The 25,244-nt window shown below is 45.0% G+C and overlaps 1 protein-coding gene across 1 annotated transcript in view; it reads left to right on the top strand.

The window, feature by feature from the left end:
- Positions 1–25,244, top strand: part of LOC136660657 (neural-cadherin-like) — a 91,756-nt gene that overhangs the window by 33,645 nt on the left and 32,867 nt on the right. Inside the window, exons 2-15 of the mRNA XM_066637965.1 lie at positions 9–206; positions 1,934–2,159; positions 4,377–4,581; positions 4,932–5,043; positions 6,783–7,032; positions 7,762–7,904; positions 13,848–14,020; positions 14,779–14,947; positions 15,758–15,928; positions 16,316–16,488; positions 18,935–19,102; positions 20,721–20,970; positions 23,063–23,190; positions 24,672–24,858. Coding sequence (XP_066494062.1) covers positions 9–206; positions 1,934–2,159; positions 4,377–4,581; positions 4,932–5,043; positions 6,783–7,032; positions 7,762–7,904; positions 13,848–14,020; positions 14,779–14,947; positions 15,758–15,928; positions 16,316–16,488; positions 18,935–19,102; positions 20,721–20,970; positions 23,063–23,190; positions 24,672–24,858 — 2,553 coding nt within the window. The remainder of the gene's footprint in view (positions 1–8; positions 207–1,933; positions 2,160–4,376; positions 4,582–4,931; positions 5,044–6,782; positions 7,033–7,761; positions 7,905–13,847; positions 14,021–14,778; positions 14,948–15,757; positions 15,929–16,315; positions 16,489–18,934; positions 19,103–20,720; positions 20,971–23,062; positions 23,191–24,671; positions 24,859–25,244) is intronic.

Here is a 25,244-nt window from a genome sequence, read left to right as displayed (position 1 = left end):
TTCAACAGGATTGAATTGGTACCTGGTGCACTTGGAACTGACCGTGACAGACGTAAATGACAATGTTCCTCAGTGGGTCATGGAACCCTTTCCTTACTTGGCCACAGTTTCTCCTAAAGCGCCAGCAGGCACGAAAGTCTACAAGCTCTTGGCTGAAGACCAAGACGAGGACGAAAATGGAGCCATTGAATATTTTCTGGTGGAAGGTAAAGAGACCACTTTCTAAAAGGCAGAAATGGCACGTACACATTTATTTTGCCCTCTTGCTCCGTTTTGACTTATTTGTCTTTAGAATTTTCACTCTGCCATTCAGCCCAGTAGGTTCTTAGAGTGGCTATTATTCTAATAATATTTACAACATAAAATCTTACTTTTAACTTACAACATAAAATCAACTAAGAGTTGATTTTAGGTGCTCAAAAAATAATAATGTAAGCCTGACAGGCTGAGTATTTGGGCTGTGGAAGAAAAGAGCTCGATTTTGATGCATGACGAATAGCGGACCTCTCTTAAGGATTTAACATTTCTTCCTGGAATGTCTTCCTTTATTCCATAAGTGCTGTGGTTTTCAAACTCTCAGAGAGTTTGAATCCTGCAGTAAGTCTTTGCGGGGGCGGGGGGAGGCAGCGGCACGATCCCCAGGATTGCGCCGCTCAGGGGGACTGCAGGGGCTTGGTGCACTTGCCCAAGCCCCATGCAGCCCCCCGGGGGTGCGGGGAGCCCTGCACGACCTTCGGCAGGGCTCCCTGGGTCAGGGAAGGTGACAGCCGAGCGATTGCGCCCCGCTCCGCTAAACCGGAAGCGGAGCGTGATCGCCCCACTCTCACTTTCCCTGACCCGAGGAGCCCTGCATTCGCTCGCGCCCAGCTCCCCACAGCCAGGGACGGCTGCTGCAGGGACTGGAGGGTGCACCCCAGTCCCTGCAGCCCGGTCAAAAGGGAACGTGGAGCGATCGCGCTCCGCTTCCGGTTTAGCGGAGTGGGGCGCGGTTGCTCCGCTGTCACCTTCCCTGACCCGGGGAGCCCTGCCAAAGGTCGCGCAGGGCTCCCCGCACCCCCGGGGGGCTGCAGTGGGCTTGGGCAAGTGCACCAAGCCCCTGCAGCCCCCCTGAGCGGTGCGATCCTGGGGATCATGCCGCTCCCTCCTCCCTACCTCCTGGCTGCCCCCGCCCCTTAAGGGGAAAGGGACCAGGACCCTCAGGCTGGAGCGTTGCGACGCCCCAGTTTGAATATCACTGCATAAGTGGACTGCAGTATGTAATAGAGAATTGCTAGCAGTCCTCCTCCTGTTCCATTGTCCGCCTGTTTCAAAAACATACAACGGCTGACCTCTTGTCATTCTGTCTGCTTCCTTGAATAGATCAGAAGCAATGCTGGAAGCTGGAAGCTTCCTGGGCCTCCCCTTGTAAGAATAGCTCTGTTTATCCTTTCAAACTCAGGTGACTGAATGTGCCTTGGTGAGGGAATGAGATCACAGTAGATGATCCGATCCCTGACTTAGGGCCCAATCCTGTCCAACTTTCCACTGCTGATGAAGCTGCAATGCAGCCTCAAGGTAAAAAAACATTTGTTCCTTTACCTTGAGGAGGCCTCTGTGACTGAATCTCCACTGCAGGAAGCAGCATACGCCCGTTGGCACAGCTAGATCAGTGCTGAAAACTTGGATAGGATTGGGCCCTTACTTGCATTCATCTGAAAGTCTGTGTAGAGACTCTGCACATATGACTCTCAACACAGCCAGTGCGCTCTGCTTATTCAGAATTCCCTGTCACATGGAGCTCTCCAAATGAACATGTGTAAATTAGGAGGTGGGAATGGTATGTGTGTTTCCACTGCCTCCACCATGTGCGTTCAGACACTTAAGAGTGTGAATAGGCCTTACGCTCACAGATTGTTCCATAGGTCATGTGACAATAATCCCTATGTTTTTGTAGGTGGAGAAGATCGATTTGATGTTGAAAAAGACACTGGCTGGGTCAGAACCACAGGTTTGCCTCTGGTGAAAGAGAGGGAATATTTGCTGACTGTGGTAGCGGCAGACAAACCTGGTCGCCAAGGGTCTCCTGCTTCCATTTCTGTCCTAGTTGGACGTCGACCACCACAGTTTGTCAACACTTCCTACACTGTTTATATTCCTGAAAGCACACTGCAGGGGAAATCGTGAGTATCCGCAAGAGGTCAAGTTGTTTAGTTAAGAGCTCATATACTACAGTTGTATGTCCTAAGGGCTGCCACTAGGAGTGAACTTAGGCGTGCTGTGGAATGAGGGGATAAAATGGGTTGTGGTATTTCAGATTGTGATGTGTGTGTGTTTTTGAATGTTCACAATTTTGAATGTTGCCTTCAGTCTAAAACTCCTTGCAGATTGAAAACTGTTACAGTAGAAAGCAGTCAAGACCAGAACTTTCCTCCCTGGGATGGTAGTTTTTGCTTTGAAGGAGTAGATTTGCATGGGAGAGGATTTTTTTTAAAATGGCGTCACCATGAGAAGTACTATCGATTCTACTGCCTCGGGGTTCTCCCAACTTGTTCTGCTGCAGGTTCCAACCAAGCCCAATACAAGCCCAGCCAAGCCCAATACACAGGATTCAGGTCTCCTGTTATCTGGTGTGCTCCCTGGAGCATTTGGTGGGCTGCTGTGAGATACAGGAAGCTGGACTAGATGGGCCTATGGCCTGATCCAGTGGGGCTGTTCTAATGTTCTTATGTACTTCCAAATTCAGGTATTGTCAGAATTCGGATCATTGTAGTAGGTATTGAGCTATGGGTAAGAAACACATTTCTTAAAGAGGGAGGGCATTAATAAAGAGGGAGGGTAAAGATCCTAGTTAATGCTTGAGGGGAAAAAAAAGAATACCAGAGATGAGAAAATTTTGTGCTCTATCCCGGAATCCCCTCACCCTGTTTATGAGTTATTTTATTTAAATTAACTTGCCTCTGTACTGCTGTAGTGACACCAGCTTTCCAACTCCGTCTTGATACAAATTGGTTTGGGTTTTTTTTTTTGGAACTTGTCAGTTGAAACAGACAGATGATACTTGTTGCTTACTTTAGGTGATCTACTGTATAGCAACTCATCCTCTTTTCAGGATAAGTACTGTTATAATCTTACCAGATATAGGGCTTGACCCATTAATGTCTATGAGATTCCCATGTACTTTGTTGAACTTTGGCTCTGATCTGGCAGTCTGTCATAATTTAGCACATGTGTTACTGGATGATGCTGTGGGTATAACTTAAATGGTTTAATATCCGATTTACTGCCTGCTGTCCCTGCTTTCGAAGAACAGTTATTTTTTTGTAGCTGCTACTTCGAATGCAAAACAAAAAAACAAAAACCAGCATTAAGTTTTATATGCCACTTTTCAACAAAGAATTCACAAAGTAGTTTATATAGCAATAGAGGGATGATTTCTGTTTCCAAAACTTACCCTCATATGGAAAATATAAGAACACACACTTTGATGTGGCAAAGAATGGGGTTGATTTTGAGTCGCATTTGCTAAATTCACCTACTTAATCTTGCTGAGCTGTTGTGGACTTTCAAAGGATATTTCATTGGTACATACTGGTGCATTGGTACAGAGTGGCCATATGATGTTTGGTAGAGGGCAGCGCGGGATCAACCAGTTCATGAGTCTTGGTGATATGGATTGTGGGGGAGGGGGACGGGCGGTGGATTTGGGTGCCTTTCACATTACACAGCATAAGATAGTAAACTAAGGTGATAGAATTCTGAAGTCTTCTGATTCAGCCTGCATGTGGGGGGAGTTGTATTTTTTAATATTCCCCCATGCAAAACACATTCTGAATGTTGTCAAATAGCAAATTGGAGCGAGGTCTGCCCTAAACCTTTCTTTGGATGTGCTCATTTAATACATCAGTGAGGGGTATTTGTGTGTGTGTGTGTGTGTGTGTGTGTGTGTGTGTGTGTGTGTGTGTGTTTTGCGTAGGGAAGCATTTTAAAATACGGTTCCAGCACCTGCAGTCTGAAGGAGAACAGTCCAGAATTCTACTGTCTCACTCTGCATAATGTTAAAATTGCTCCTGTCTTATGGCACAGTCCTGTGCATCCTTTGTGGTCTTTGGAATGTCTCTTGGCGGCTGCAGGCAGACACACTTGGCCTTTGCGGGCTTCAGAAAGCCCTCTGCAGGCAATTGGAGCACAGCTCCGATTCAGGTCGAGCCAAGTCTGGCTCAGTGTAGGTCCAGAGGAGCCACTTTGAGCCAGATCTGTGGATATAGAATCTGTGGATAAACAGGCTCAACCTGTCTAGCAATCCACCCTTAGTTGCACAAGAGTATGAAATATTGGGAACTGACTCAATTTGCACCTTGCTTTTTAAGCCATCAATTTTTGTTAAACTTTTCATGCAGATTTTTGACGGTGTCTGCTGTGTCACATCAAAACAAATCCCTGAGTTACAGTCTTGTAACTAATCCAAGTGGCCTCTTTGGCATTAACCAAGCAACAGGTGACATCCATTTCAGTCGAAATACGGACTTCGAGAGTGATCAGCACCAGTACCTGCTGCTGGTCCAAGCAAGAGAAAACCAGGGGCAGCTCAGCAGTACAGCTGAGGTAGGTGTGTCTCATTGTTACACATTTCAGTCTCCACTTGTATATTTAATTCTGTTCTGTATTTGTCGTCACCCGCTATTCATATTTCCCAAGCAAAGCTGCTCCAGAACAGGGCCTCCTCAGTTGTGGCATGGAGGCTTTAGAATTCTCTCCCTTTAAGAAGATTTTGCCATCTGGGCCTCTAGAGGAGGGTTCTAGAGGAAAAGCAGTTCTTTTTTTTTTTTTTTTTTTTTTAGACTAATATCCTGAAGATAATTATTTTGGGAAAACTCTAACTTCAGACATTACAGCATGGACAGAACCGTGATTTGCTTGGATACTAGTAAATGCTGTCTTGCTCTTGCATTTAGGTTTGGGTTGTAATCACAGATGTCAATGACTGTGCCCCAGAGTTCCAGCAGTCTATATACACCAAAGACAATGTTCCTGAAACAGTGGCTGAAACAACTGCACTTCTGCAAGGTTAGCACCATATTTGTCGGAAAAAAATGATTTCACATCTTGCTGTCAGACTTTACACCAAGGATAGGGAGGCTTTGAGTGGAGTTGCAGTGTCTGAGAGATAAGGCAGAACTAGGCAAGAACAGTTAGAGTGGATGGAGCAAAAGCATGGTGATTGGGTAGGGCTGAGCTTCTGAAGGAGCAGACCAGACCTGGAAGTTCTTATATAGGCTAAGAACTTGGTTTGCTTGATATATGGTCATAGTGAAAGAAAAAGACTAGAGTCCCACTGACATAAGTCTTTATTGGCATTGGCTGTTGTCTGACTGCAAAAAAAACAGGGTTCTCCAGTGGGATCTCCATGTCTGGGTTCGCCCTCCAGTTGGGTAGCTCCTTCCTCTCAGGATTGGCAGACCAGAGTTAGAACTTCTAGAGGGGGGGGGGCTGCCTGGACTACCCCAGTCTGGCCTAGCCTTTCGGCCAAGCTCTGCTGACCCCCCACTGGAGAACACAGGGGGAACTACTCTTTTTGCTCTTGCCCTTTTTCCTTGCTCCCCCCCACGCACACCTCCAGTCCTAGCAGCCAGGCAGCTCCCTGCCTGATCCGTCCAGCAGGCTCCTGAACATATGCATGTGAGACAGAGACACATGCACAGTGGGCCTTTATTAAGGTCTGTCCTCCCTCTAACCAGAGGTAGCTCACAGATTTTCAATTTGTCCAACACCCCATCAAGCTCTACATTCTGGTGTGGAATTATTTTTTCTGTGGTGTGGTACTTTGTGTGAGTTATGGGATGTGATGCCGCCTGGAGTGTTGAGGATGGAATTCATGGTCACGCACATATGAAAAAATCAGTTTGTAGTTGATGCTGATTTGAAATCATACTTGCGTTATGAGGAAAATACTGTATTGCAAGCATCAAATCTTCTGTGACCATTGGAGTTTGTTTGCAGTGCACCTTGTTTGCAGTGGCGTATCTGAGGGAGACACAAGGGTCAAATGCCTGCATGGATGCCACCATCCGCTTCCCCATGCCCCTGCCCCGTGGTACTCAGTCGGCAGCCAATAGTATCAGCGCGCCATTCTGAGTGCTGAAAATTGTTAACCATAATAATGATTTTCGGTCCTTAGGAGGCATTTTGAGGGCTGGCAAAGCCATGGGTGGCCTCTCCAGCCCTCAGAATGCCTCAGGAGAGAGGCATCAGGTGTGAGTGTGGGGTTGCACCCGCTCTGGCCACCACAGTGGCTAGGAACGCCACTGCTTGTTTGTTTTCTCATTTGCAACTTTGTTTCAAGCGCAAAATTTTGATGGTTAAGACTTGAGTTTGAGCATTAACTGTGGAATGCAGACTCCGTGGGAGGATGGAGGCCAGAATGTGCAGCCAGATCAAGAAAGAAACATCTGAATGTTGTGGTTTCTTGAAAGATAGAAACCTTCTTTCAAATTGTAAAAACCCCTACAGGGATTTAAATTGCTGCCTGCCTATGTAAACCGCCTTGAATAAAGTCTAAGGAGAAATCTGAGAACCAAGAAAGGCGGTATAGAAATACCTGTATTATTATTATTATTATTATTATTATTATTATTAACAAATTTACATAACTAAGTTCTGTTTGGTTTTCTGGTGGGGTTTCTAGCACAGGCCTGCAGCAGGAAAAGAAGGAGGGGGCAGTATGTTGTTCTTAGAGGGACATTGCACTTTTAATTCACTGCACCTGAATACCACACACTTGTCACCTCACGTTTTTCCCCCAACAGTATCAGCCAGCGATTGTGATTCAGAAGAGAATGCAGAAATGTTGTACTATTCCCTGAGCCCTGATTTCAGCATTTCAACTCAAGGCACCATCTTTCCAGCAACAACATTGGACTACGAGCGCCCAAATCACCTTTATGAGTTTGTAATCATGGCTGTAGATAAAGGAGAACCACCAAAGACTGGGACAGCAACCATCAAGATCCGTGTCTCCAATGTCAATGATGAAGTGCCCAAGTTTTCACAACCAATGTAAAGATATGTGGGGGGTTTATGTGTGTGTGTGTCTATGTCTTTTAATTAAAGCTTCAGATGTGTCTGGTTGTCCTAATTGTCATGTGGCAATTTCCAGCCATATTGTCAGACATTGGTGTTCCTGTCAAGAACCCTGCCTCCTCTTGTCTGTCAAATGTATGGGGGGTGAGACCATAACTCAGAGGTAGACATACTGCCTAAGGTCCTGGGTTCAATGTTAGATATTTTCAAGTAGGCCTGGGGGAGATCTTCTCTGAAACCCTGGAGCAGCGATTTTCAACTGTTTTCGCATCATAGTGACAAAACCCTAAAATGGTCAAGGCACACCATTGGTTTGTTGACAATTGACAAGCCACACCACACTGCTGCTGTGGACTCACATCCCCAATGGCCCTACTTAAGTGACCTTTCCTCAAACTCATGCAGCACACCTGAGGATCATTTGCAGTATACTAATGTGCCATGGCACACTGATTGAAAATCACTGCCAGTGATGACAACGCTGAGCTAGGTGGACCCTTAATTGGACTAGGTATAAGGCAGCTTCCAATGCAAGTGTATCTGCAAATTGCTGCCTGCCTGTTTCTGGTGCTCTGTTGTTGAGACTTTGTCATGTTCTTTCTCCTTCTTCCTGAACAGGGAAACAATCAGTTATGTCTTTCCGTTGCATTAGTAGAGTTTTGTTTCCTTCAATCTGTTTCTTCCTTCGTGCTTTGTATTTATCAGCTACAGGAGTTTTGTTTCTGAAGATGCAGGTCCCAACACGCTGATAGCCACAGTTCATGCTATTGATCCCGACGGGGACGGTGTCTCTTACAGCATTACTGGAGGGAATCGGGATGGAAACTTTATTATTGACCCTCAGAAAGGTAGGGGTGTGATTTCAGTGACTGTTGTAGATGCTCAGCTGATGAAAATCTAGTACCAGGTGGTTGTGCACAACTAGAAAAAGGATTGGGATGTGCATCCAAAGCCACTGCAAACATTGCTCATTTTTGTTTAAATTTTATGGAAACCTGAGGTCCACAAAACCTTGGTGTAAGGAATTGCTACTCACTTGTGTCTGATTGCTCACCAGGGAGAACAGTACTTGAGCTTTAGCTTCCCAGAATGTCCTCTAAAAGCAAGCAAAAAGAGGCTGTTGGCAGTCTTGACCATGGGTGCTTTTTGTTGAGCACTGACTGTGCCCTTCCCATGAAACCCTTTGTTTTGCTCCTTTTATTCTTCCCGCCTTGCTCTTTGTGATGATTCTTTTGCTTATATCCCAAATCTTTCCAGTGCTGTTTGTTTGCCTGCTCCTTTCTTATATGCCTTGGATTTTGCTGCAGATGTCTTTCCCAGCTTCCTGATCTAACTGTGCTGTTTGTCTCAGCAATTCCTTGACACCTGGTATCCTGGCTGCATGAGCTTTGCTTGGCAGTATTCCACATCCACAACTCCTCCTCCTCCTGCAATTTCTGTGTGCAATTTGTAAGTTTTCTATGTAACACTTAAGGTTCTGCTCCTCATCTAGGAAGGCAAACCAGGACACCGTTGCCTATTAAGCAGCTAAGCTATTCTTTCATATCTTTTCCCCGCTCTTTGGAAAATACTTAGGAAAAATCCTCTGTGGCTGTAAAAGATATGCTTCTGTATACTCCCAGCTATTGCCTTGATGCATTCACTTGGAAGTGTTGTTGATTTCAGTGGCAAGTTGATTTCTGTGCTTAGACAGAAATTCAGTGCCTGTTCCTAAAGACTTTAGCAACACTGGGGGGGGGGGGAATAAGATACTATCTCATGGATATTTTGAATCTCGAAGCAACCTAAAGCTTCAATCCTAAGCTTAGTGACTTTGAAGTAAGCCCCATTGAAGCCAACAGGACTTGTTTACAATATGATGAGGATAGGAAGGTGTAAACTAGTCACTGACAATCAGAAACTTCTCTACAGCTGCAGATCAGTGAGTCATCTGAATTTGGAGACAAGTGCCATTGAAAATAATAAATCCTGTTATGCAAATTGTGGAGAGGAAGCAGATGCATATTTTTCCATGTGTTTATGAAACATTCTTCATGTTCACATTCAATTTTTGTGTCAAGATTCTCTTAAGCAGTTCTGCAATTCTGTTGGTGATGGTGTACTAACTAAACCAGAATTACATAAGTCTTTTAAAAAATAGTCAGGGAGGAGGGGAAGGGAACAGATATAATCTGATGCAAGGGATCTTTGTGCCAGGATCCTAAATTTGTTTTATGGGGTGCACAGTCTCCATTGCTGTTATGACTGGCTGACATGTAGGTAATGATCGCATGTGAACCATTGGAGTTAAATGTGCATATCTTAATTTGCCCACCTTCAAACATCTTATTTTAGACCATTGTTTTATGTGTACAGGTGAGCATGAAATACAAATTTGCAAGAGACTGATACATGTAAACCTTATGAACAGGTTCAAAGAACCATGAACAGAATGAATGCAACCATTTAGTGCTGAACTGCAAACTCTTGCAGGAAAGCTTCTGCAGAACTTCATGCAGTACTATTACAGGTTGAGTCTATAGCAGTCCTCTTGGGTCACCTTGTACATGAGCGTCACCTGGAGTTCTCCTGTTCAAGATCTAAACAGGTCTTCCGTGAGTGGAAGAAACCTTCTGCTCCATTGGATTCAGCCCTATGTAACTTTCCCCTTGTCTCATGTCTTCAGTCATGAGGTTAAAAAGAGCATTACATTTTTGAAACATCTTCAGATCTGTTACATATTGCATGTTGTTAAACTAGTGTTGCATGTTTTTAAGCATGTTGTTAGATTCCCATGCTGTTTGTCCAGTGCCAAGTGTTTCCAAGTTGTAAGAGGGGTGTGTGTGTGTGTGTGTGTGTGTGTGTGTGAGAGAGAGAGAGAGAGAGAAAGAAAATCCCCCAAATTGACAGTCTTGACAAATGTACTTCATTCCTTGCTTTAACTACCTTACAGTTGACACCTTAATTAAAATACTGGGATTGCTTTGATTTCAGTCCTTCTGGGCTAGCAAAAAAAAACAAAAACACACCAGTATTTTGAACCAGAAAAAGTAAGTCTTAGAGTATATTTGGAGTTACATTGATGTCTTTGCCTAATTTAACTGCAGTCAAATTTTTTACTCTGGCTTTCTGAACTCTCCTGAGTCAGGGAGCTAATCACAAGTAAATAAGATGCCACAGATCTGTCGTACTCTCTGTTTGATCTGTCTTAGGGGTTCGCTTATTATGAAAATTTAATTTCAGTGCAAATAGTACTTTTGCAATATTAATGCTCCAGATCTGAATGTACTTCAGAAAGAGATGCCATCAAATTGTTATACAAGGAGTTGTCGCAAACAACTACAGTCCTGTGTAGACTGCGACTTCCTTTGCCCCCTTTATGACTTTCTTTATGTTGCCAGTTCTCACTGCTTTATAGGTTGAACACAGTATCACAGGTGTTAAAGTGAAATTGCCACTATTTCACAGCACAATCCTCTGCATGTCTACTCAGAGTTAAGACCCATTAAATTCAATGGGACATACTTCCAGGGATGTGTATAGATATAACCCAATTATCCATGGATGAGAAGCGCCCTTTAAATTAAAGGAAAAAAGTTGTTTAACAGTAACCTCGGCAGCCGGCTGACAATCCATCAATCATTCTCTCTCCAGGCACTCAGAACGTCTTCACTCCAAGGCAAGTGATCCCTCCCTTCCCCCTGAGCATGTGAAAGAATGGTAATCATGTTGGGTGAAGGGAGGGGTTACTGGCTTGGAGAGAAGCCTTCTAAGTGTCTGGAGGGAGACTGATTGATGAATCGACTGCCTAATGACTCTGTCTTACATCTCAAAAGGTCAGCAAGGCTGTTTTTAAATTGCCTAGCAAAGGGACATTGTTTTTTAAATGGCTTTGCTTTAATGCGATTTTTGCCATCCATGGGAGTTCTGGGAATGGAACCCTTGCAAATTACAAGACTCAACCTGTATAGGATTTCAGTCTAAGTAGATGGTTCTCGAACTGTGTGCAGTGGCACCCAGGGCTCTGAGGCAAATTCACAGGGGTCCTGTGTGTCCCCCTGTCCCCCCGTGGCCTCTTTAGAAGCTCTCCCCAGTGTCGCAATCTTGAATTGTGTGAGATCTTGCACGATTCAAGACAGTGGCACTGAGGAGAGCTGGACAGTGGTGGTGCTGTGACTGCAGTAAGTTTGGGAACTACTGGTCTAAGCCATTTAACCACTGTTGATTTCTCACTGAGCAACTGGTTTTTTGTTTTTTTAAAATATTGCTTTTTTATCCTAGGATTGGATATCTCAGTGTAGCTTTCTGGAGAGATAGAATTAGTGACGTGGTAAACTTTGAGGGTGGACTGGTGTTCATTCTCCAGACTTTTGGAGCCCTTTTCCCAATCCATCTTTGCCAGGACCTGATCCAAAGTGAATCTGTTTCAGCCTCTAGTGCATCTCAGTAGCTGTTTTCTCAGTCCCTCTTTCTCCAATGTGGTGGGGTTGGGAGGGTTGAGAAGGACTTCTGGAATTGCTGAGACTCTCATCATTGCCATATGAGCTCTGGGGCTACCGAGAAACTTGGGAAATGTTGTTAGCATGGCTACCAGTGCCCCTTGCATGATTCAGTGACCAGGTGTGGTACATGGGATGCCAGCATTGGCATGTGGGATGTGGCATTCCTGGAGTGCCAGGAACTCGGTTTTCCTATGACTCTTTGTGACCTTGGATACCGTAGTGGGGCAGTGCCAGGGTTCTGCCATAATGGTAATTAGAAGAACTTCCGTTGCCTCTTGTTAGGTATTGCCTTACTGTAGCTTAGAAGTCTGATATGTTCCAAACCCAATTTAGTATTCAACTTACCTTTTTTGCTGTCCAGTAGACTTTCCCCTGGAAATAAGAATAGAAAAAGAGCTTAGCTGGGTCAAGCCAAAGGCCCATGTAATCCAGCATCGTATTTTTTATAGAGGCCAACCAAATGCCTCATGGGAGGCCCAGGGCCAGAGCATGAAGGCAGCAGCTCTTTCCCACCACTGTTTCCCTGCAGCTTTCAGCTATTTTTTTGTAAAAAAATCTGTTGGAAGCCTGTTCTGTCGAAGAGTTGCATTTGATGAAACAGGCTGTAACTTTTGCTTACCGTGATAAATCTTTTTGTTTTTATGGTGCCATAGGAGAGTCTTAAGTCTTACTGCAACATATTAGCACAGTTTCTCTACTATAAAGAATCCTTAATTGTCAAAATTTGAATTTTTGACTTTTATGGGAATGTGAGCCTGTTTTTTTTTGAGAGCTGTGATAGTTTGCCTTGGTTGTCAGTCCCCACCCTTCCCATCTATGCCTGTCTCCTTGGGCAGTTCTATTTTAAGGCAGCACTGTCAATGAAATGCACTTGATATCTGGGGAACGCCAAGGTGAAGCTGAGACATCTGTCAGAAATAAGCGACAAAGACATGGCATTTGCAAGTGAGTGACACTTGTCGTGTAACGGCAGTCCATTTGCAAATGACACTTTTTATTATGTTGGATAAATGATAGATGTGATGGGACCATGTTGTAGTAAAGACTGACATCTGCTCTCTACGGCTTTTCTGATAGTTCACGCCTGGTTTGCCTTTTTAAAAAAAATATTTAAATAAACTTTTGTAGATTTCTGATTTTTGCTAGCACTTATATGACCTAAAGGAACATGAAGCAATATTACTGTGTCCCCAAGACCTAAGGAGCAGAGGCTCCTCACAGCAACTGTCAGTCGACTTTTTTAAAAGCAACGAAGTGAGAGTGTCTTAAATAGTGTGCTTGAAATGCTGCAGGTAGTGGTCCGCAGCGCTGGGTTGCGTACACAAGTACTTTTTGTAACAGTACTGCACTTGTGGAATTTGCATTGCTGGTGAAGGAAACCAGCTGTCCAAAGGTGCCCTTCTCCCACGAGTGTCACTGCCTTCCTTCCTTTGTTGCTCCTTATTCTGAGAACTGCCTTCCACAGGGCCTTGGTGATGCCATGTCCTTTCCTTCCCTTTAATCCCTCCTCAAAACCTGCCATGGCCCATCCCCTACCATAAGTCCCTGAGAGAACTGCACATAATTCTCCAGTTTATTCCCTGCATCCCCTTATCTCCTTTTTTCTCAGTCCTGGAGAGCTGCTGCAGGTTGGTGCAGACAAGGTTTAACTAGATGGACACTTCGCTGTACCACTTTGCATGATCCTCCTATTGGAAGTACCTTTGGAAGTAACTGGTGATGACGTAATTGCCAGTTACTTCTGGGTTGAGAGGCTAGATGAGATGTGATGTGACAAGCTCTAGTAAGAGGCTCAGGGTGGGCAGGAGGGCTTTTTAGAGTGTGTGAAAAGCATGCTTTGGAGCTCTGCGCATCGCATTGATTGCCTGATCTCCAGGGGTCCCGCATTTACCCCCTCAAGTACCACTGGTGGTACCCATACCACTGGTTGAGAAACAATGGTTTAGAAAACAAAATGGGAAGGGACTGTAGGTCAATGGCAGAGTGCCTGCTTTGCATGCTACAGGTCCCAGGTCCAATTCCTGGCATATCTAGGTAGTGTTGGGAAAGACCCCATCTGAATGCCTGCAGGGCCTGTGCCAGTCAGTGTAGAAAATTCCCATGTTAGATAGACTCTGTATAATCCAGTTCTGTGAGAGGTTGCAGCTAGCTCATGGTCAGCTACTGAGGTTCATGGCTGAGCATGGATTTCAACCCAGCTCTCTACATTCAGAGTTCAATACTTAGTGATTGCAGTAATGACTAGCAACAGAAAAGGACTGGAGCATACACAAAGCTGCATTAAAAAGCTCACACCAATGTCTTTTGCAGGGTTAATTCGCCTCCGGTCAAATCCACCCCCTAACCTGCAGGGGCCAGAGTATGTACTTAATGTTACAGCCACAGATGACAATGCCTCCAATGGACCCCTCTCTCTCACCAGTACCGCCTTGGTTATTGTACACATTGATGATGTCAACAACAACAAGCCTGTATTTCAGAAGGTAAACGCACTGCCTCATATCACGCCAGACTTGGAGGCTCTGAATTCTACACTGACCTTCAGGCTGACATAGAATCGAGTGGCCCCATTGTGGGGCTACTCACTTTACCTGGGGGTAGGGGATGAAAGTTCCCTTCTCTCGAGGAGAAGGCGGCAGCTGCCTGGAGCGCACTGGATACGGCGGCAGCCATTTTCAGCACCGCTGTAGCCCCACATGCCGGGCAGCTCAAGATTGGGCCATAAGCTATTTATTTCTTTTTCACATGTTTATACTGCCCTTCCTTCTAGGAGCTCAGGGTGGTGTACATTGTTCCTCCCTTGCTTTTGGCCTCACAACAACCCTATGAGGTAGGTGAGGCTGAGAGTGACTGGCCCGAGGTCAACCAGGGTCCATCGTTGGCTGAGTGGGGATTTGGATCTTCCAGGTCTAAGTCCAACTCCTGAACCACGACCCCATCTTGACTACACAATTTCACACAGCTGTTGTGAAAATAAACAGGGAGGAAAACTTGTATAACCATTCCAAGCTCCTTGGAGGAAGACAAAAAAAAACCAAAACAACCCCAGTAATTAAAAGTAGCAATGTTTTAAGTAAAACAAGAAGAGAGATTGCTTCTATTGCCTGCCTGTAGGGAAAACACCCCTCATTTTAGCCATTTTCTGTTTTGAGTGTTGTTTTTTTTCTTCACTGTTGACCCTGATTTCAGTGGATTGCATCACATGTCAAATTGTATTTAATAATGATGGTTCTTTCACCAGTGTCAGCATTACCGGGAGCAGGCCTCTGTGCTGGAGAACCAGCCCGTAGGAACCTTTGTGTTGCAAGTGGAGGCAACGGATGCAGACGAAGGGGCCAATGGCAGAGTGAAATATGGCTTGATGCACAGAGATGGTGTGCTTCCCGTGTTCAACATTCACCCTGATACAGGTTAAAAAACAACACTCAACTGTTGAATTACAGCTTTATTCACGCAGAAGCACATGTAATGGTTTCGTAATCCAGCTGATTACATTTGCCCTAACGGGTTACCACTGTTTTCCCTGCAGAAGCTACAGCTAAATATGGCTTTATAGTGGTGGTTGAATTTCCACTTGACACATTGTAGCTTGATTATAAATAATGACTGAAACATCAAGCCACAGTTTTTATCTTCCTGGTCCTGCAATACTTGAAAAACGTATTCTGGATCAAAGCATGTTGACCTGTGTCTTGCAGGGGCAGAAATAATGCTCTTCTCAAAGGATGCATGGAAAGAGGTAGGCAGTCCCAAGTTGGTGCTAGAATGTGGCAATTTGTTCTATGAAGATTGCCCAGCTTATTTTGACTCCAGCAAAGGTTTTGCATAAGTGAAGACCTGGCATCCCCAGTAGGACTGGGAAAGACCCTTCTCTGACATCTTCGTGAACAACTGCCAGTCTATGATGAAATCACTGGTCTAGTTGAACTAGTTTCCTATGATTTGTGGTCTTCCCCAATACATCGTATCATCATCCCGCAGCAGTGGCACATCTCCAGTATCTGCTAGTTCAGTGTACTTGCCCCAAATTCCCAGGCACTCCAGCTGGTGCAAATTTAGCAAAGGATTGCAGCTTGGTTCTGTTTCTGGCCGCCCTCCAACCCCCACCATCTGGAAATTTAAAAGAGAAAATAATGGACAGTGGACCCCCGTCTTCCACATCCCAGCCCTTGATGAATTATACTGTGTTTAGTTTCTTTTGCTTATGCTCCCCTTTCTAGGTGTCTTGACAACACTTCAGATATTTGACCGAGAAAAACAGAGAGAGCACCCAATCACGGTGACAGCCACAGACCAGGCTGTGGAGCCTCTCATTGGGATCTGCCAAATCAACGTTGTCATCTTGGATGTCAATGATAACAGCCCCAGATTTGAAAACACGCACTATGAATGTAATTGTGGCCCACTGGATTCTGATGTCTAAGTGTGTGTGTGTGTGTGTGTGTGTGCCTGCCTGCCTGCCTGCCTTGCTTGCATGTTCTCTCTCTCTCGCCTGAACTTCTGAACTTTGGCAGAATCCATGAGTCTTTACTGATCATGATTCAGCATGGATGCACAATGAAATTCTCTATTCCTTAGCATTTCTGCGATTTAAAAGCCCTGATTCAAACCAGTAAAGGGGGTTTGCAAGGCTGGTGGAAGGCAAAAAGGCTTTTTGGGCTAGTGTAGAGAACGGGAATATGTTGTATTTGCTGTCACTTGTGCCAGTTCTGAAAATAGTTTTTCCACAATCTGCAGCACAACTAAGTAGATAACAAATGTCAAACCCACTTTTCCAGATTTCCTGAGAGAAGACACAAACGTCGGGACCAGCTTCCTTCGTGTTGCAGCGCACGATGACGACTTTGGTTCCAACGCTTCCATTGTGTATTTTGCAGCCAGTGGGAAGATGAAGTACTTCCAGGTCAATCCTGTAACGGGCTGGGTTTATGTCAGCCAGCCTCTGTTGCAGGTACGGGATGTGTTGTGCCTGGTCTGTATCCAGATGTCAGTTGATAGGCACCTCGTAGGTATAGCAGGAGGCCGAGGAGAGAAATGTGGCTCGATGGCCCGAGCTTTCTCCTTGTATAAATTAATGTCATTCTGATTGGCATACATTGGTTGAGGGCCTGCTTCTCTTGAATGAGTTATTTCTATCAGCATTGAGTTATTCACAGGTGTCATGTCATACCTGTATTGTACTGGCAACCTTCAGTCTCGAGAGACTATGGTATCGCGCTCTGGATGGTGGTTCTGGAACAGCGTCTAGTGTGGCTGAAAAGGCCAATTCGGGAGTGACAATCCCTTCCACACTGGGAGCAAGTGCAGTCTGTCCCTGGTCTGTCTCCCTGGGCCTTCCTTCTTTGCCTCTTAGCCTCAGACTGTTGGCAAAGTGTCTCTTCAAACTGGGAAAGGCCATGCTGCACAGCCTGCCTCCAAGCAGGCATGATTTTGTATTCTGCTTTGGTGGAAAAGGAAGGACATGGAAAACGGTGCTGGCAGGCTCATATCCAGGAGGTGATGATGGTGTCAGAATTCTCTGGATTGAATAAGTTGTGCAAAGTGTGGCAGTGTTAAGGAAATTGGCCTGTAGAGTAATATTTTTAAAACCCAGTGATTCTTGCAGAATGGGCAGCCCAGTCCTAACCAGTGCTGGCACTGCAGGACCACATGGCCCATGCTGTACCCAGCACTGGGAAGTAGCAGGCTGGAGGTCCCCTCAGAGTATGAGGACTGGTGTGCGCCAGCATCAATTATCCTGCCCCCTCCTGGGGCCAATCTGCCCCATCTCTGCCCTCCCCCATCCCTGTGCCACCTGGCAGAGGCTTACCTGCTCTGTTGGGTGTTGTTCCTGGATCCAGGGATGGTGCAGACCCTCCTGCCTGTATTGTTTATTTTCCGGGTGTTGCAACATGCTTAATGGTATGCTTGTGGCACCCTATTCCGACATAGAAGTTACTGCGCCCGCATACATGGCAAATAGGATTTTTTGGTTGGTAGAGGGAAAGGTAGATCATTAGGAGGCCACACATGGCCAGTGTGCCCTTGAAGTGAACGATGTGGCTTACTTTGAATGGCAGGTGGAGGGGGAGTGGCACACTCTGGGTCACCTTGAGTTACTGTCATCCCCTTCTAGTCTGCTGTGGATGGAGCTGCATTGATTCCTTTCCCCACCCATTCCCCTTCCTTGCACAGTCTCTATAAACCCATGAAGGAGTGTACTTCCTGATTTGTTTAAAGGGACTGCATGAGGTGAGTAATGAGGTAAATGAATAATGACCAATGAGTAATAAGAACATAAGAACATAAGAACAGCCCCACTGGATCAGGCCATAGGCCCATCTAGTCCAGCTTCCTGTATCTCACAGCGGCCCACCAAATGCCCCAGGGAGCACACCAGATAACAAGAGACCTCATCCTGGTGCTCTCCCCTGCATCTGGCATTCTGACATAACCCATTTCTAAAATCAGGAGGTTGCGCATACACATCATGGCTTGTATCCCATAATGGATTTTTCCTCCAGAAACTTGTCCAATCCCCTTTTAAAGGTGTCTAGGCTTGACGCCAGCACCACATCCTGTGGCAAGGAGTTCCACAGACCGACCACATGCTGAGTAAAGAAATATTTTCTTTTGTCTGTCCTAACCCGCCCAACACTCAATTTTAGTGGATGTCCCCTGGTTCTGGTATTATGTGAGAGTGTAAAGAGCATCTCCCTATCCACTCTGTCCATTCCCTGCATAATTTTGTATGTCTCAATCATGTCCCCCCTCAAGTGTCTCTTTTCTGGGCTGAAGAGGCCCAAACGCCGTAGCCTTTCCTCATAAGGAAGGTGCCCCAGCCCCGTAATCATCTTAGTCGCTCTCTTTTGCACCTTTTCCATTTCCACTATGTCTTTTTTGAGATGCGGCGACCAGAACTGGACACCGTTCAGTGTCCAATGAGGTGGACACAATGTTCAGTGTCACAATGAGGTGACGCATGAGGTAAAGGGACCAATGGGGTGAGTGAGTAGGGAGGTGGACCTTCACTGTCAGTGCCCCAAAAAACTATGGAAGGGCAGCAGTGATCCTCTTCCCTGTCCACTCACCTTGCTCCTTCTTGGCGCAGGCCCTTCTGAGATGGAGAAGGTGCTTCGTACCACTTTATACCATGTTAGAAGCAAACAAAGATCTGAAACAGAAAAAAAATCTACTGGAAGGAGGAAAGCAGAACTCCTTTCCCTGCAAAAGTACAAACAAAACCAAACAAAAAACCCAACCACCCAGCCAGATATTTGGATCTGCACATAAGGTTCCCTTTTAAGGCAGAGAGTGGAAGCAAAGTGCGATATCCTTTATGTTGGCAAATCCAGAGCCTGCAGTTTTTGTCTATGAAAAATGATTCCCTCCTGCAGCAATCCTTTCCCCTTTTTCAGAGGTCTTTTATAACTGAAGATATTGTAGCGATGGACGGAGGGAACAGGAGCAGCAAGGCTGAACTTAGAGTCACCGTCACCAGTGCGGAAAACCAGCCACCTCAGTGGGAAAGGGACAGTTATGAAGTTGTCGTTCCCGAAAACACAACAAGAGATACTTCAGTTGTGGTAAGTTGGGATTTTCTGGAGGGAGGTGGGTGGAAAGATTTGTACATAGCTGTGTAGTCGCTGCAGGTGTGCATCGCTTAGCAATGTTCTGACCAACGATGAACTGTGTATACGATGGGCCATCGTTTGTTTACTGTTCAGTAGTTGAAACACATTGCCTTTTGGTTTTATGTGTTGGTGTCATTAGAGGAGTCCCCAGATGCCTCCTCCGGGTTGCACTGGGCCTCAGAATGGCCCACAGAAGCCTCCAGAACCTACTTCTGGTTTTTGGAAAGCTACTTCTGGTTTGCTTTTGAAAACTAGAAGTAGTTTCAGGTTGCTTCTGCTGGCCATTCTGAGTCTTGTTGAGAACCAGCACAATCCAAGAGAAGCCTTTGGGCCTGCTAATGTCACCACCAACACAACACAAGGTAGGTTTGCAAAATGGCTTAACAGCAGGTTCTGGAGAACATATCCCAGTTGTTGAGTGATGTATACCTCTACTGTGGCTTTAGCTGTCTACTAAAATGCTGCTTCTTTATGTTCTGCAAATATTGAGAATTAGCTGCAGCAGCAAAAAGCTGTCACAACTTCCTGAGTTAACTGGTTCCGTTGGAGAAGTAGGAGAACTAAATTTAAGGAGGAAGTTGTTCTGAATGTTTTGCATGAGTTGGTCACTCTTGGTACGAGTTTAAATCCATTGCTTTTTTATACTATCCCCCATTGGAGAAGATGGACTTCTTCTCCTTTCCAACTCCAGAAGCTCCAAGTCCTCTTGGGGCCTAATGTAGTGTGCAAAGTGTTGCCCTTACTTACACAGTGGTGTCACCACTGCTGCTCCTCCTTCTCTCACTCTCTGAAAAGGAAGCAGGAAATAGAGAAGAACAGGAAGTGTGGAAGAGATGAGAGTGGCAGGCCAGAGTGTCAGAGATGCTCTAGCCTGCCATTCTCCTCTCCTCCATACTTCCCTTTTTCAAATCTAGGGAGGAAAAAGAGGACCAGTGTTGGTGGGTGAATGGAGATGGTCATCTGAAGTAACCACATCATTCAGCCTAATGGACAGGCCATGGTTTCCAATATCTACACAAAATGTTTGGAGTGTAGCACTGAATGTTCAGCTGCTGTGAGGCTATAGATTTTTGATCTAGTGCATGCTCTGCATTTGACAGACCACACAGTTTTGTGCCCAGAAGCTAGGAAGAGCTGGTTTAAAGTTCTGCTGTCATTCATGACACTGGAAGGAGCCACTTCTGCTGGCCTGTATAGTTCAGTATCGTATGCACTGAGTGACAGCAATCCTCCAGGGTTTCAGAATGTCACCTTCTCCTGCTCTAGCTACCCTGAAGATGCCAGGGATTAAACCTGCATGCAAAGTATGTTTCTGTTACAGCTTCACCCTTATGCGAGGCTGACAGTGCTGGATGAGATGTACTATTTGTCTTAACAGTAGCAAGGGTTGCTTTTGTACTCTGATATTTCATTTATGCTGATTTGATTTACCGTGAAGAGACATGTCAAACTTAATAGCTGTGGTTGACAATAATAAACACAATATTTTTTGGAAAATAATGTTGGGTTGTTTTTTTTGGTGCATGCACAAAAACTACGTCTGACTCTATGAACATTTTGAACTGCACAGACAATTAAAGCAACATCCCCCCTTGGCGACCCACGTGTAACTTATAATCTAGAAGAGGGCCATGTTCCAGAGACCAACATGCCAATCCGATTCTACTTGACTCCAAACAGAGATGATGGGTCTGCCTCCATCCTCGTAGCTGAGCCTCTGGATTATGAAACCACCAAGAACTTTTTGTTGAGGGTTCGGGCCCAGAACGTTGCCGCGGTACCTCTAGCAGCATTTGCCACTGTCTACGTTAATGTGACAGGTGGGTTATGTTGTTAAAAATCAAAAGTCAGGGAAGAAGCATACCGGTCCAAAACATATTGCTTAATTCAGAGAATCCGTTTCAGTCTGATGTCTGATTTGCACCCCCAAGATCAAGCATACCTGTTTGGAATGTGTTAGACTTACTGTTTTTTATCTAAGAGAATGTTGTTACCTGTCTTTTTAAGTCCACTTAATTGGTCTGTACCAGGGGTGTCCAAAGTTTTTGGCAGGAGGGCCACATCATCTTTCTGACACTGTGTCGGAGAAGAAAATAATTAATTTACATTTAAAATTTGAATAAATTTACATAAATGAATATATTAGAGATGGAACTTACATGAATGAATGAAGGTCTTGCAATAACTCAAGGCCTATAAAAGGCCTTGCACAAAGCAAGGCTGGCCTTTCCTTTGCTGCCACTGCTGCATCACAGATGTGAAGCAGCAAGCTGTGGAGGGAGCTCTCGTCCCACAGCTCCCATGAGTGGTCAAACAGTCGCCCTCACGCTGATAGCACTTGCGTCATGTCAGTGTGGGCTCCAGCAAGTCTCCAGAGGGCCAGAGGCTCATTGGAGACTCGGGGCTCCCTGAGGACCACATTGGGAGTCCTCAAGGGCTGCAAGTGGCCCCAGGGCCGGGGTTTGGGTACCCCTGGTCTATACCACTGGTTCCCAAACCTACCCGGGTCATGGCGGGTGCCCCCACAGCCTCTTCTTCCTCTCTCAGCCAGGCACTGCCAGCTTGGATCTCACAAAATCTCACCAGAGCCAAGATTGCAGCATCCAAATCTGGGATTTTGCAACACCCCAGATGTCGACTCCCAAATCTCATGAGATTTGGGCACTGCTATTTTGACTATTGTGAGATTTTGCGAGATTCAAGATGACGGTGCCTGCGACAACAGGTTGGAGGAGCCACCAGGGACATCCTGCTGTGTCCCGGTGAGTGTGTTGTGATGCCCTAAAGCAGTGGTTCTCACACATTTAGCACCGGGACCCACCGGGACAGAATGAGAATCTATCGGGACCCACCAGAAGTGATGTCATGACCAGAAATGACATCATCAAGCAGGAAAATTTTTAACTATCCTAGGCTGCAATCCTACCCACACTTACCCAGGAGTAAGTTTCCTTTACTGTCATTGTTAAAAGATTATACATAGTAGTTTGTTAAAAGTACAGGTCTATAACATTGCCCCAAATGCAGTCACATATCATGGTAGCATCAAGTCTAATAAATTAAAAATAAAATATTGAAATGAATGGGGACCCACCTGAAATTGTCTCGCGACCCGCCTAGTGGGTCCTGACCCACAGTTTGAGAAACACTGCCCGAAAGCATTGTGATGCACACTTTGGGAAAGACTGGTCTACATACGCATACATGCGCAACACTCTAAGTGTGATGAAATTAGTGTTCTTAAGTATTTGAAAATAATTCATCTTGTTCTGTGCAGCATTTGGCACAACTCTTTAGTCTCCTGTTCTCTGCTGCAGTTAAATCAAAATACATGTAGGTGCAATCATGACACATTCTTCTTTTACCATTCATTCTAGCATAGCATCTTTTCTAGTGGCGGTTTACTGGCACTTTTGCAGCCTTTTAGGATGTGTGCGTTTTGGGAGGACAGGGAACCATTTCTTATTAAACTGCTTTGTGATCTTTTTCTAGAAAAACTGTGTGCAAATATTCTTAGTAATTTACCCTGCTACCATTCCACCCTCTCCCCTTTTCGTTATCTCCTTTGTTCTCTAGATCATCCATTTTCAACCGCTGTGCCGTGGCACACTGGTGTGCCGCGAGTGGTCCACAGGTGTGCCACAGGAATTTGTGGGAAGGTCATTTATTAATAGAGCCAATGGGAGATGTGAGCCCCCACTGGCAGCAAAGTGTGCCTTGTCAATTGTCAAAAATCTGGTGGTATGCCTTGACCATTTTATTGCCTTGTCAGTGTGCCGTGAGATGGAAAAGGTTGAAAATCACTGCTCTAGATTATGAGCCCCTCAGAAGAGGGATCTTTCCCTTTTGTTTGCTGTATATTGATGGCACTCTGTAAATAAATGATCATTTGAATTTTAAAACCCCTTTCAGATGTCAATGACAACGTTCCTTTCTTCACCTCCTCTGTTTATGAAGCCTCTGTAATGGAAGGAGCAGAGATTGGGACTTTGGTTCTCCAAGTTTCTGCCACTGATCTGGACCTTGGTCGGAATGGTGAGGTAAGCTAAACAGAGTAGCAAAACATCCACATTTGATCAGAGTGGAAACCGTGTATATAAAGGACCTGTCTGTGTAGTAGTATTACGAATTGAAGTACAAAGCAGTGGTTGCCAAACTTTTTAGCACTGGAACCCACATTTTAAAATGACACTCTATAGGGACCCACCTTGCTTTACAAAAGTTTTAAAAAGGTGATCTAGAATAAATATTTTTATTTATTTACAGGTGATCCTCCTTACCTGTGTTTCAACTATCCACAGGTTCCAAACCCACGGGGTGCGTCCAACCTATACCCTCTGGATGCTCCCATCACCTCCGGAAGGTGTTCTTAGACCTTTGGAGACTGCAAGCATCCTCCACAGGTCTCAGAAGACCTTACCTTCTAGGACCTCCAGAAGTCCAAAGTTGCAGCTTCCAGTTTTCAGCCGAAAACCAGTTTTCAGCCTTCCATAGAACTTGGAAGGTCCTCCAAACATTGCAATCTGAGGATTTCAGGTGTCCAAACCTGCGGATTTCATCTTCTGTGGTGTTTAGCGTCCACAGGGGTTCCAGGAACAGAACCCCCCATCCCTGCAGATACTGAGGGCCCACCGTATTTACAAGTTATTTATTTATTTCTTTGCAATAAAACTCGATCCATTTCCTGTAATGAGGTAGCCTAATGAATAGCCTCAAGGCTAATGAGGGTCTTAGTTATGTTACCCAACCTTTACCTGCCCCCACTACCTATCATTGATGGTCTTGGGGAAAAAAAGCCAGAAAAAGATGCTCAAACATTTATCTCCCTATATTTACATATGCTTGCAAACTGCAGGAGGTCAGCTATTTGCAGGGAAATTAGCAGCTATCTTGCAAACTGCAGGAGCTTGGATCTTTGCAGGGCACTTAGCAGCTATTTGATTTCTGATTTGGGGCTTGAAGGAATTGGTTATCTGATATTTTCATCACCTTGTTTTCATTGGAGACTCTGGGACCCAACAGAAATTGGGTCACGATTCACCAAGTGTGTTCTGACCCACAGTTTGAGGAACAGTGGTATAAAGTGTTTCAATACTGTCATGTAGGAACTACAGCCAGTCACAGCTCTCTGGTGAATCTGTCTGTATGATAGATGCATGTGTTGCATTCACACATTACATTTTTACACGTGCACCTAAAAGTGTATTGTGTGACATGCTTGTGAGAGTCGATTGCATTCATACTGGCTTGGGTTGATGCTCGAGTCTGCTGAGCCTCCAGTGATTGTCCTTGGGGATTCTGATAGTGGATACCAACCTTGGTTCAAGACTTGCAAAAGGTACAGTTCTTGGTATCACTTCTGTATATGCGGAAGTTAATAGGTCTGTCTGCTATCCTACTTTTTGATTTGAAATAAAGGAAGAATGCCATCTATAGTTTGCCAATTCTGTGATCATCCTGTGGAAAGACAAAAATTCGCCTGGGTTTTGTTGTAGCCTCATCTCTCTTCTCAACCTTTCAGATCACTTACTCGATGCTACCTGACCGCAGCGGGGACAATACCTTTTTCCACTTGGACTCCAAAACAGGTTCAATCTATACTGCCTCTGTGTTTGATAGGGAAAAGAAGGCATCCTACCTCTTAGAAGTCAAATCTATCGATAGCTCTGAGTCAGCTCGTCCAGGAAAGTATGGACAGCCAAATTCTGGTAAGAGGAAAAAACCCAGTCATGGCTCACTGGCATCAGGACTTAAAAAAATTTATTTTGATGCTATGGTTTTTATGTTTTAATTGTTACCAGATATTAAGATTAGTGCCTGCTCTTGGAAATAACATTAATTCTTGCAACATCTGGGCTCAGGGGAATTAACTTGCAGTTGAAGCAGCTGAACTGCTGAAGCCATTGCACAGGGGTCTCTAAACTTTTAGGCCAGAGGGCCACATCAAATATTTGGCATGGTGTCGAGGGCCAAATAAATAAATAAATTTTAAATATAAAATTTAAATAAGTACATTAGAAAGTCTCAGAAAGCCTAAGGCTTCAGATGGGCAAGAACGTTTCAGGAAAACCAGGAAGTGATGTTTTTAGGCCTT

Source organism: Tiliqua scincoides, chromosome 9 (genome assembly GCF_035046505.1).
Source record: "Tiliqua scincoides isolate rTilSci1 chromosome 9, rTilSci1.hap2, whole genome shotgun sequence".
Classification (NCBI taxonomy): Eukaryota; Metazoa; Chordata; class Lepidosauria; order Squamata; family Scincidae; genus Tiliqua; species Tiliqua scincoides.
This window is presented reverse-complemented; position numbering and strand designations above follow the sequence as displayed.